This window comes from Marmota monax, unplaced genomic scaffold, assembly GCF_021218885.2.
Source record: "Marmota monax isolate L192 unplaced genomic scaffold, Marmota_monax_Labrador192_F-V1.1 WCK01_AAM20220418_F8-fsc00017, whole genome shotgun sequence".
Classification (NCBI taxonomy): Eukaryota; Metazoa; Chordata; class Mammalia; order Rodentia; family Sciuridae; genus Marmota; species Marmota monax.
The window spans coordinates 18,350,392-18,362,491 of NW_026695241.1; the positions used below are offsets into that span (position 1 = coordinate 18,350,392).

Consider the following 12,100-nt stretch of genomic DNA (forward strand, 5'->3'; position numbering starts at 1 on the left):
CAGAGCAACAAGTGGGCTCCACAGACAGAGGAAGTGTAAAGGGGGGTGGAGAGACTGGTGCAGAGCATGGCGGTGACGTCAGCGCTCCGCCCGGGCGGCATCCCGCGCGGCCAAGCCGGGGACAGCGCGAGCCGCAGCCCGAGCAGGAGCGCCGAGACGCGCCTCCGGAACGTAGAGTAACAATCACAACCCCACATTCCGGGCGAGCACGAGCGGGAAGGGATGCGACCCGGGCCGAGGCGCCGCGCGAGCGCCCTGCAGCCAACGTGAGCGCCGCCAACCGCGGCGGCCCGGGCGCCGGCCAGGCCAGGGGGCGGCGGGAGCCTGCGTGCGTGCGCTCCTCTCTTCTGCTCTCGTGCGTCCTAGAAGCGGTGGCCGCTGCGGCTCCCTCCGGCGTGCAAACCCTGCCGCCAACAACGGAACGGCCGACCCTGCGGAGGGGAGAAGCTCCTCTCTCGGCTGCCACCCCCTCCCCCGGCCCTCCAGGGAAGCAGCGGCTTCAGCAAGATTGGACCCGGGCACCGGGTGGCACAGCCCTCTAGCCCTCGCCCCAGGGTGCCTGGCGGGGAGAGGACGCAGCTCGTAGGGGGGCCCCCAGGGGAGAGGAAGAGGCAGCCCCGTTCGAGCTTCCACGCACCAGCCACTCCGGGGAGGGGGCCAAGAGGCAACGGCGGCCAGCACCGGACACCCTCGCCCCCTCCCCCCGGGCCCGGAGCTTCCAACCCCGATCTGCCGCACCAGGAAGAAGGCGCCTGGGCTCGTTTCCCGACGAGACAGCCGCAGTAGGAGGTGGGGGCGAGGAGCGGGCTGAACCCGTCCACCGCCCCGGCGGTGGAGCCCCGGCGGAGAGGCCCTGCGCCGGCGGTGGAGACTCGTGCTCCCTCCAGCCCCGGGGGCAGAACTTTCTCGCCCCCCCTCGTCCCTCCCCCGCAGCCGGACTCCCTCCCCAGCCAGCCAGTCCTCCCGGAGGAGAAGGCGCCGCGGAGACAGCCCGGGCGGGGGCCTCCCTTACCCAGGGCTGGCATCATGTCGGCGGCGCAGGTGTCCTCGTCCCGAAGACAGTCTTGCTACCTGTGCGACCTGCCCCGCATGCCCTGGGCCATGATCTGGGACTTCTCCGAACCTGTATGCCGCGGTTGCGTCAACTACGAAGGCGCAGATCGCATAGAGTTCGTGATCGAGACCGCGCGCCAGCTGAAGCGGGCTCACGGCTGCTTCCAGGACGGCCGCTCCCCCGGGCCGCCGCCGCCCGTCGGGGTCAAGACGGTGGCCCTGTCGGCTAAGGAAGCGGCGGCGGCAGCGGCGGCGGCGGCAGCTGCCGCGCAGCAGCAACAGCAACAGCAGCAGCAGCAGCAACAACAACAACAGCAGCAGCAGCTCAACCACGTCGATGGTTCCAGCAAGGCTGCGGTACTGGCGGCCCCGTCCGGCCTAGAGCGCTATGGTCTCAGCGCCGCCGCCGCCGCTGCCGCCGCAGCCGCGGTGGAACAACGCAGCCGCTTCGAGTACCCGCCACCGCCGGTGAGCCTGGGGAGCAGCAGTCACACCGCGCGGTTGCCCAATGGCCTTGGGGGCCCAAACGGCTTCCCAAAGCCAGCATCAGAGGAGGGGCCCCCGGAGCTGAACCGACAGAGCCCCAACTCCTCTTCCTCTGCAGCGTCGGTGGCCTCTCGGCGTGGGACACATGGTGGGCTAGTGACTGGGCTGCCCAACCCGGGGGGTGGCGGGGGCCCCCAACTCGCGGTGCCTCCCAACTTGCTGCCACAGACGCTGCTTAACGGCCCAGCCAGCGCCCCGGTGCTGCCCCCGCCCCCGCCCCACGGGCTGGGAAGCCGGGGACCCCCGACGCCAGCACCGCCAGGGGCTCCCGGAGGCCCAGCCTGTCTTGGGGGCACTCCGGGCGTTTCTGCCGCGGCGTCTACCGCGTCGTCTTCAACCTCGTCGTCGGTGGCGGAGGTGGGCGTGGGTGCTGGTGGCAAGAGGCCCGGCTCAGTGTCGAGTACCGACCAGGAGCGCGAGCTGAAGGAGAAGCAGAGAAACGCCGAGGCCCTGGCCGAGCTAAGCGAGAGCCTGCGCAACCGCGCCGAGGAGTGGGCCAACAAGCCCAAGATGGTCCGCGACACGCTGCTCACGCTGGCGGGCTGCACGCCCTACGAGGTGCGTTTCAAGAAGGACCACTCGCTGCTGGGCCGAGTCTTCGCTTTCGACGCTGTCTCCAAGCCCGGCATGGACTACGAGCTGAAGCTGTTCATTGAATATCCTACGGGCTCGGGCAACGTGTACTCCAGCGCGTCCGGTGTGGCCAAACAGATGTACCAGGACTGCATGAAGGACTTTGGCCGGGGCCTCTCCTCCGGCTTCAAGTACCTGGAGTACGAGAAGAAGCACGGCTCCGGGGACTGGCGCCTGCTTGGGGACCTGCTGCCCGAAGCTGTGCGCTTCTTTAAGGAGGGCGTGCCCGGCGCAGACATGCTGCCCCAGCCCTACCTGGACGCCAGCTGCCCCATGCTGCCCACGGCGCTGGTGAGTCTCAGCCGCGCCCCCAGCGCACCTCCAGGGACTGGGGCCTTGCCGCCCGCCGCGCCCTCGGGCCGGGGCGCAGCTGCTAGCCTACGCAAGAGGAAGGCGTCCCCGGAACCCCCGGACTCAGCCGAAGGCGCGCTGAAACTGGGCGAGGAACAGCAGAGGCAACAGTGGATGGCAAACCAGAGCGAGGCACTGAAGCTCACCATGTCGGCCGGGGGCTTTGCGGCGCCTGGTCACACTGCTGGGGGTCCGCCCCCACCACCCCCACCCCTGGGACCCCATTCCAACCGGACCACCCCGCCGGAGTCAGCCCCGCAGAACGGTCCGTCCCCCATGGCCGCCCTCATGTCAGTAGCAGACACTCTGGGCACAGCGCACTCGCCTAAGGATGGCAGTTCAGTGCACTCAACCACTGCGTCCGCGCGGCGCAACAGCAGCAGCCCAGTGTCGCCCGCGTCGGTGCCTGGGCAGCGCCGCTTGGCATCACGTAACGGGGACCTGAATTTACAGGTGGCGCCCCCGCCGCCTAGCGCCCACCCGGGTATGGACCAAGTGCACCCCCAAAACATTCCGGATTCCCCCATGGCCAACAGCGGACCTCTCTGCTGTACCATTTGCCACGAACGTTTGGAGGACACGCATTTCGTTCAGTGCCCATCCGTCCCCAGCCACAAATTCTGCTTCCCTTGCTCTAGAGAGAGTATCAAGGCCCAGGGGGCCACTGGCGAGGTGTATTGCCCCAGCGGAGAGAAATGCCCCTTAGTCGGGTCGAATGTACCTTGGGCCTTCATGCAGGGCGAAATCGCGACTATCTTAGCTGGGGATGTTAAAGTGAAAAAGGAGAGAGACCCTTGAACCACAGGGCACCCACCTCCTTTGCCCTAGACCAGCTCCTCTCCAATCCACAAAGCCCCTCCCCCACCCCTCCTCCAATCTCCCTCCCCTCACCCCCAAGATGTAGAATTGTGAATATAACAAACTGCAAAAAGTTAGTCTTATGTATAGACATTATTTTCGTCGTATGTTTCTATATTTTGAAACAAAGGTATGTAACTTCTTCATTTGAAGGATAAGCTGGTTTGTGTTAAGCAGTATAATATTAGTTGGGTCATTTGCATCATATTCGTTAGCATTTATTTGGTGGCAGAATGTTTGCCTAGGTACAGAATTAATAGCCCTTAGCAACGACTGCTGCTGGTGTGTATTTTTGTAAATGTTATGCACTCTGAAAGGAAAAAAACACAAAAGAAAAAGATTTTTTTTTTTTTTGCCAAGGCCAGTGTTGCTGCCTAAAAAAAAATAATAATAATAATAATGATGCTATAAAATGGTGAAAGCTTCTTTCTAAACAGCCCCAAGTGTTGAAGTCTTCACTTTATTTTGTTCTGTTTTGTTTTGTTTTCCTGTTTTGTTTGCAAAATGGTAAGGGGGTGTTGGGGGGGACGGGGTGTTTTTTGTTGCAAGTTTGTGAGGGGAAGATGTTTAGGTTTGTTTCTACTGACCTGAATGTGTTGGATCTTCACGTGTTGTTTTGTTTTTGCTTTATTGATGCACGGATGCTTTTGAACAGTAGAGCGAAATGCTAGACATGGAGAATCTGCTCTGTTTGTCCTTTATACATTTCTGTAGTTAACAGAACACTGTAATGTGCCTTGGAGCTTAGTAACTTGTAATAAATTCAATTGATATTAATTCTGCCCCGAGTCAGCAAGTTTTGTCTTTCTAGGGCTAAGGCCACACAACTCCTACCTAGGGGACACCTTCCCTACCCTCAACAGAACAGGAATGCTAGTCCCTTTGAAAGCCCTCAGCTGGCCTGTGAGGAAGGCCCTGTGCTGCCTGGCTGGCTGCCCCTCCCCCTCAGTACCAGGCTATTTACATTCACCTCTTGGGGAGGCGACAGTTGCTGACTAAGCGATTTCTGTTTACTCTTCAGCATCTCTATTTTCCCCCGGAAATGGGGCCCAGCTGCAAATGGCATTGTCAGGAAAGCTTTTTGGTGCCTTGCCCTGTGGCCATGAGTATACACTGATACCCAGTGCATCTGTGACTTGACAAGTGGGGCGTAGGGGGTGGGTGGAGAAAAGATAGGGTGCTTCGCCTCTTGGCTATGTCAGTATTCACTGTTGATGCACATTGAAAGCAAAAAAAAAAAAAAAAAAATGCCACAGAGCTAGGATTCTTCAGCGAGGGCAGAGGGGTGTGGGCAACCGGGCAGCAAATGCTGAGCCCAGACACGGAGAGCCCCCGCAGCTTCCAGTCGATGCGCTGGAAAAGCAGTGTTTGCCTCGCTCATTACATGCCCTCTCCCTTTTAATAAGTATTTCCGAAGGCAGAACACAGCTGATCAGAGCGGCAGAGTGGGGGTTCAGGGGATGGGGAACCGGGGCTGGCGGCGGAAAAACCTAAACCCAGTTCCTGAAGTGAAGGTTACTTATGACACCAAATAAAATCCATTTCTATCGGTGAAGACATGCAATTACTCATGGGATCAACTTTTTGGCGGCATTTGTGAAGTGCCAAGGAGTGGGGAAGGGGACAGAGGACTAACGCTTTTCGGAGCTCAGAGCCCCGGAGCTGAGACCAGAAGGCAGCCCGCCCCAGGTAGCGGAAGGCAGACAAACCTGGTTTGAACCTTGTACTTTCCTGGGAGGCAAATAGAAGAAGAGTAGAAAACAGAAGGGAGGAAGCAAAACAAAACGCCGCGATCCTATCTAAATTCATTCCTGGCCACGCCCCATTCCTGGGCGGGGCGAGCTGGGCTCCGACCGTCCCCTCGGAGGCTGGAGGAAGATGTGAAGAAACTTGGCGCCCCCACCTCACACCCATCCCAGAAGGAGCGGGAGGGCTGCGAGAGGGATGTGGGCACCGGCACGTTTGGAGAAAACAAATCACCGGTTAGCCCAGAACCCCGGTGTGGAGGTTTGGTTGGTGTTGGAACTTGCTGTTAACGACACCCTTTTAGTTTCTGTTCCTGCTATTTGCCACCACCATCATAGAAGCGGTGGAAACCAGGACTGTGTGTGTGTTTGTGTGTCTGCGGGTGTGGATACCGGGAGATATTGATGGATCTGCTGCAGTCTCTTAATCCTGGTCCATGCGAGGTGGCTGTCTCACCTCTTTAAGAATCTCCCCACATATAAATAGACATTCGTGTCAGCTTCCTGCAAATGTGTCCTTGCATTTTCATCTGCTGCCAAGTGTTGTATTGGTGCTTATGAGTCATGAAACCTATTTTCATCCTCAGGGGTAATTAACTTGGGGGTGGGGGGTGATAATGCATAGCAGACTGTAGGAAGAGTTAATTCTAAAACCCATCCTCGCCTGGCTACCAATCACACATTTCACTTAGAGGTCTGGGTTGGCTTTTCTCATAAGCTCATTAATTTAAAAAAAAAAAAAAAAAAAAACCTGAGGATGTTTCGCCTGGAAGATCTTCTAAGGTGCTCCCAACCCCCACTCCCAATGCATACACTCTTGAAATGGGTTAAGGCTCCGCAGCCTGAGAAGACAGCCATTCGTGGGTGTAATTTAACCACTGCTGAAGGAAGGAGCTGTGATATGAACTTGGATGTGTGGATTACCTGTCTGGGTGTGGACCCTATGAGTAGTCTGGTGGCTCCTACTGGGAGCCTGCCCTGTTATCTTCCTCTGTGTGCTCACCGGCTCCTGCCTGCTCACAACTCTCTTCATGGCTTTGGTATTATGCTTTTAGGATTACAAGACCCTTGATTACTGGTGCACAGAGGTAGGCAAGGGGGCCTGTCATTACGAATTTAGACCATATAGTTTTCTCCCCTCTCTTGTTGCCAGGTGCTATTATTAGCGAGAAAAGCAGTAACTGTAATAATGAGGCATCCAGCAAAGGAGACCAGTTTTGTTTCAAGCCTGACTTGATGAGACCTCGGGGAGAGGAGGAGGGAGCTGGAGGGAAAGAGTGGGTTGGGGTGGAATACTTGCTGAAAGTGAATTATAATGGCGCAGTTAATTAAAGTTTACCCTAGCCAGGGGCTATTTGTTAAATGGTGGCTCACCCTTCTTCCCCCCCTCTCTCTATGTATGTCTCTGCCTCTTTTTCTTTCTTTCTTTTACTTATTTTATTTATTTATTTATTTATTTATTTATTAGCCATGTAACCTTCCTCTTTCCTGGACATATTCAGTTGCCTTAACTTAATTTGATCCTTTCCTAAGTCCCTCCTTCCCCGAAGCATTCTGTGTGCAATACCTAGGAAGCAATTCTCCTGCTCTGTAGCATGTGAGGATTCTTGTGGGTTTCAGAGTTTCAGACCCAGGTATCTGTATGAACCAAGCCTTCATTCATCTCTGTGTCACCCGGGGTTTCTCCACTTCCACTTCTCATTCTTTCCACCTCCTTCCCCCTCAGAGCCAAAGTAGTAAACTTTCTAAGTCTATATTGCATTTATTTATATCACTACTTCTGTGCCCATCCCAAGCTGAGTATCTCTTCTGGTGGTCATGAGGGTAAGGCAATGAGAACTTAATTCAACAGCTTTGAGAGAATACTCGGAGGGAGTTCATTTCTTGATTTTGATCCCTGCAGGCATCATCATGAGTGATCCACTGTGGAGGACAGCTAAACACATCAATTTCCAAAATATTGAGATTCAAGGTACGTTTTCACATCCATCCTGCCCTGGAGTGGCTGATATAATTATGAGTATGGAAATTTACTTTTGTTTCCTTGTAAACTTCACCTAGTAAAGAAAGTTAGAAGTGGAAATGATCCTTGGGTGATCTAGTAAAGTGTTTTCTAAACTTTTTTGGGGTCAGAGACACCTTAGAAAAATCTAATAAAAATTGTGGTTTTCCCCTAATAAAGTAACAGTTTGTCTATGAATTGCACACTTTTTTTTTTCTGGTGTTGGGGATTGAACCCAGGATGCTCTACCACTGAACAATATCCCCAGCGTTTTTATTTTTTATTTTGAGACAGGGTCTCACTAAGTTGCCCAGGCTGGCCTTGAACTTGAGATCCTCATGCCTCTACCTCCAGTCACTAAGATTATAGGTGTGTGCCACTGTGCCCCAATTATTCCACATGTTTTCTTTGCTTTTTAATATATGTTTTATGCATTTATTTTTGAGTGGATAATACATTCCTTTGGCTTGAAATTCAGAAGATGCAAAAGGGAATACAGTACAACTGTAATGTCCCCTTTTTATAATTGGCCCCTATGACACCAGGTTCTCTTCTGGGATACGACCAGTGTTGTATTTATAAAGGGGTTTGTGTATATCTGAAACCTATCCATGGAACGTAAGGTTAGAACCCAAGTTTAGTGCATTTACCTTGTAATGATGAGGACTTCAAAGCACAGAGATGTGAATAACTTGCCTATGGTCACACAGTGGCAGAGGGTGGTCTAGATCTCTGTTAGGAAACAGCAAAATTTTAAGGCATTTGGCTTAACTAGAGCCTTTTAGGAGAAGGGGTAATAAGTGATGGGCAGAAGGATGATGAATATCTGGTGGGGTAGATCATCCAGGATGTAGTAAAAACAAACAAGCATTTGTCCCATGGTCTCTCTCTCTCTCTCTCTCTCTCTCTCTCTCTCTCTCTCTCTCTCTCTCTCTCTCTCTCTCTCGTCATTCCTTTTGGGAAAGGGGATGTTCAAAGAAGTTTCCATAGCCTGGTGTGGTGGTGCACACCTATAATCCTAGTGGCTCCAGAGGCTAAGGCAGAAGGATCACAAATTCAAAGCCAGCCTCAGCAAAGGTGAGGTGCTAAACAACTCAGTGAGACCCTGTCTCTAAATAAAATACAAAAAACGGGATGTGGGATATGGGATGTGGATGGGGATGTAGCTCAGTGGTCAAGTGCTCCTGTGTTCAATCCCCGGCTTCCCCCTCCTCCCAAAAAAAGAAGTTTCTATGATTCTGGCTATAAATGTCAGGTGGGTCCAAACTGTTCTTAACCTTTGATCTGTGGACCTTTATACTACCTCCCCCTTTGCTGACTGGAAACTTCTGAAAGTTTCAAGACAGTCACATAGGTAGCTGACTAAGACCAACTTGGCACAACCGTTTGTAAGATGAAGGGTGGGAGACACACCTAGCACACTTTGCTCATTTCCTTGAAGTTGGGGCTTCTCTTCCTGTCCTTGTCCTTGTCTGACATCTCTGCCTAGGTATCTCTCTGCCACTTCAAAGGAGGGAACTGAAGGTATTAACGACAGGCCAGGGGTTCCACAGTGTGCCAGGTAGATGTGCACTTTGCCATCCATGCTGCAGCCTGGCCCTCAGGAAGGTGTGGTGACCCGTTTTACACACATGCCTGCCAAGCTCAGACAGATTAAAGACCCAAGAACATCCAGACTCACTGCAGCTCAAACCCAGGTCAGCGAGAGCCAGGGCTCCTCCCAGACGCCAAGGTTCCTCCATGCAGCAGGCCTCTGACTTCTGACCCCAGGGCCCAGGGATGTGAGGCTCAGAGCATGACTCCATCCATGACCCCACTCTGCATCTTCCTGGGTCTTGGAGGGAAACCCACCAACACAGGGAGCAAGGCCATCTACAGGCGAGGACATCCGGAATACTCCAGGGGAGCCACTCGCAGGCTCCATGTTTGGGGATCACTCAGGGGTACCGTCTGAACAATATTTAGTCAGGGATTCTGGACTGAGAGTTCTGAAATCTCCCTCCATGGACTCCTACTTTCAAACTTAATTAGAGAGCAAACCCACCTTTGTCTCAGCTTTGATGAAACAGAGGGGTGGGCAGGAAGCAGATGGTGAGTCTAGATTCTAAAACATGTTGCTCCTTTGGGGAGCCTCAGCCCCACCAGCCAGTGTTTCCTGGCACTCTTGTTTGTTTTAAGGGAAAACAGTAGTTGGTTAACTTTGGTGCCTTGTGTACTTGTCCTGCCTCTTTTGGGGGCCCCAGGGTGCATCTACCAGAGAGGACAGGTCTGGGTGTTGGTCTTGGAGATCTAGTAAATCTTACCCTACACCAAAGCCCAAATCATGGGTCCCTACTTCAGTCCACTGAAGACAAGTGTCTTAGCCTCCCAGCTGGGCTCCTGGTGGCTCTGGTCTCTATCAGTCAATCCTCTTCCTTCTAGGCATGACACACCCTGGCTTAGAACCTTCCTTGGTTCCTTGTTCCCTGTCCAAACTCCTCAGCACAAGGAGCAAAGCCCTCCACTATCTCTTCAGTATTTTAATTTTTAAAAAGCTCTTACATACACATGGCGAAAGGGAAAAAAATATCAAAGAGCATGAAAAGATTCTCAGTGCAAAGTGGGTTGGTCTCCTTTCTATTCCAAATCTTCAGTTCTCCTAGGAGGGAACCTCGGTGAGCAGTTATTTGGTGTCTACTTTCAGCAGTAGTAGATGCACAAAGGAGCTTAGATCTATAATATGGATCCCCTGGGGGTAGATCTGGATCCAGGACAAGGATCTGGAATTAGGTCAGAGAGACCCCTATCTTGTTCTGGGGTGCTAACTTGAAGGTCAGCTGATGGCCCCTATCCCTGCAATGGAGGGTTAACATTTATTCTTCATATACTCCTAGGCAAGGTATGTGTGTGTGTGTGTGTGTGCACGTGTGTGCGCAGGTGTGCTGCCCTTGGTCCACATCCAGTATGTTTATATTTTTGCCTGAATTGGGGAGTTGGGCTCCCCAAGCCAGCTCCTGAGTGGCCTGAAGGTTCTCTGGAAGGAACAGAGCAAGTGTCTGGGACAAGTAGGGCAGTGACCACGGAGGCCAGCTATGCTCTGGAATATCCAGAACCTTCTTCACCAACAACCATACTCCTCTCCCTCTCCTGTCACCCACAGGGCTTGGTGAAACTGGCAGAATTGCACTGTAGGTGGCAACCTGGGGGGCTTTGGCAAAAAGAAAGAGCAAAGGAGAGAAATAGTTGAACATGAACTTCTGACCAGCCAGGGTGGGGTGGTGCATACCTGTAATCCCAGTGGCTCAGGAGGCTGAGGCAGGAGGATCACAGGTATGAAGCCAGCCTCAGCAACTTAGCAAGGTTGTAAGGAACCTAGGTAGACCCAGTCTCAAAATAAGAAGTAAAAAGGGCTGGGGATGTGGCTCAGTGGTTAAGCACCCTGAGTTCTATCCCTGGTACCCAAAATCAAAACCAAAACCAAACTGACTTCAGATAGTGAGCCAGGCATTGTTATATACAAGTTCTCCATTATCAGGGCAAATCCTTGAGGCTGGTTGTGGCTATTATTCTCCTTTGACAGGAAAATACCCATCCTAGATGCTGTTGTTACCCCCACTTAACAGATGAGGACACTGAGACTCAGGGTATTAAATAATTTGCTCCTCTCTGGCTTCCCTCTTCCAGACCTGACCCTCTGGGGCTCTGGGGTTTTGTTGCAGGGAGGAGGGAGCACTTGAATTTTGGAGCCATGGGCTCTGGTTTCTGGGGCAGCTGGAGCTACAGGAGGTCCCCTGCATCTCAAAACAGGTTTGAGAGGCTGAGGCGCCTGACCACACTGATGGCCAGCACCCTGGGAGAGTCTGCTCTGGAATGTGGGGTCACGTGGACACAAAGGAATTAACTCCGTGCCCCTGGGTCTCAGCCCAGATGGTCATGGCCATGTGACTACCTCTTACAACTGCCCCTACTCTTTGCCCCTTGTCTGCCTGGAGCTGTGGGCTCTGTTGGTTTTGGATCAGAGGTGGTGGCTTGGGGAGCTGCCAATTTGCCCACTCTGGTAGGGGCCTTCTCTAAGTTTCAGGACAGGAGACAGAGGCACCTGGGAGCTTCCCAAGGTGAAAAAGAAAGGCGGGGGGTTGGTGCTTGGGAGACAAAGGAGCTCCTGCAGGGTCCTCTGCCTCACCTGGCTAAGCTACCTGGCCAGACTCCTTGCTGGAAAGCAGCATCTCAGGCTCCAGGCTGGTCCTGCCCTAGAAGAGCCTCTAGGACCCTGGGCGAGTGGGGAGCTAACTGGGGCTGGGAGCACTGGCCGCTCCTGCAGCCCCAGGGACAGCCCCCCCAGCCTTCTGACTTCTACATGATCTTGGCCTTGACCCCCTACAGAGGCAAAAGTAGGGGTCAGCTGGTGTCTGGCAGCCATAGCCCTCCTGAGAGCCTCCACCCCCTTTTTCTTAACCCTGCATGGTCCAGGTCAAGCCCTCCTCCCTGGGAGCCAACCAAGCCTGAGCCAGGGGACCTCCTAATCCTTTCATCTGCTGTCTTCCTGCTCCAGGGGCCTCTTCCCAGGGCTCTGTCTCTACACTGAGGCTGAGGGCCTGCAGCAGGGTCCCATGCACTGCAGGATGGCAGAGGTGGCCGGGCTGAGCTGGCCGTGGAAGAGCACACGGCCCCCGCATTGCTTCTGCTCCTTTTCCCTTTGTCTCCGGTTACTCCCCTGCCTCCCCGCAAGGCCCTGAGTCTGTGGAAACTTGTGTTCACCCATTTCACCCAGCAAGCGTCGACTATTGATCTATGTTTGTTTGGGGTTCAAATCCTGACTCCGCTACTCACTTTGGACAAGCTATTTGCTCTCTTTGGGCTTTGGTGTCCTCCGTGTGGCATGAGAACCCCCCTCACACGTTGTCGTTGGAGAATAAAGCAGAGTGTGTGTGAA

The 12,100-nt window shown here is 53.8% G+C and overlaps 1 protein-coding gene and 1 long non-coding RNA gene across 2 annotated transcripts in view; both read left to right on the plus strand.

Annotated features, from left to right (window-relative positions):
- The first annotated feature begins 347 nt into the window (after nucleotides 1–347).
- On the plus strand, nucleotides 348–4,218 carry Irf2bpl (interferon regulatory factor 2 binding protein like). Its single transcript, XM_046440776.2, has one exon. It carries the CDS (start codon nucleotides 1,027–1,029, stop codon nucleotides 3,379–3,381), a length of 2,355 nt encoding a protein of 784 aa, XP_046296732.1. The 5' UTR covers nucleotides 348–1,026; the 3' UTR covers nucleotides 3,382–4,218.
- Nucleotides 4,219–4,671: 453 nt separating this feature from the next.
- LOC124090264 (uncharacterized) overlaps nucleotides 4,672–12,100 on the plus strand; it is a 32,910-nt gene continuing 25,481 nt past the window's right edge. The window contains exons 1-2 of the long non-coding RNA XR_006851043.2: nucleotides 4,672–5,423; nucleotides 7,090–7,158. This is a non-coding gene — a long non-coding RNA (uncharacterized LOC124090264). The remainder of the gene's footprint in view (nucleotides 5,424–7,089; nucleotides 7,159–12,100) is intronic.

Excerpts from the sequence above, each read along its gene's own strand:
- Irf2bpl (XM_046440776.2), top strand. The coding sequence starts at position 1,027 with ATGTCGGCGGCGCAGGTGTCCTCGTCCCGAAGACAGTCTTGCTACCTG.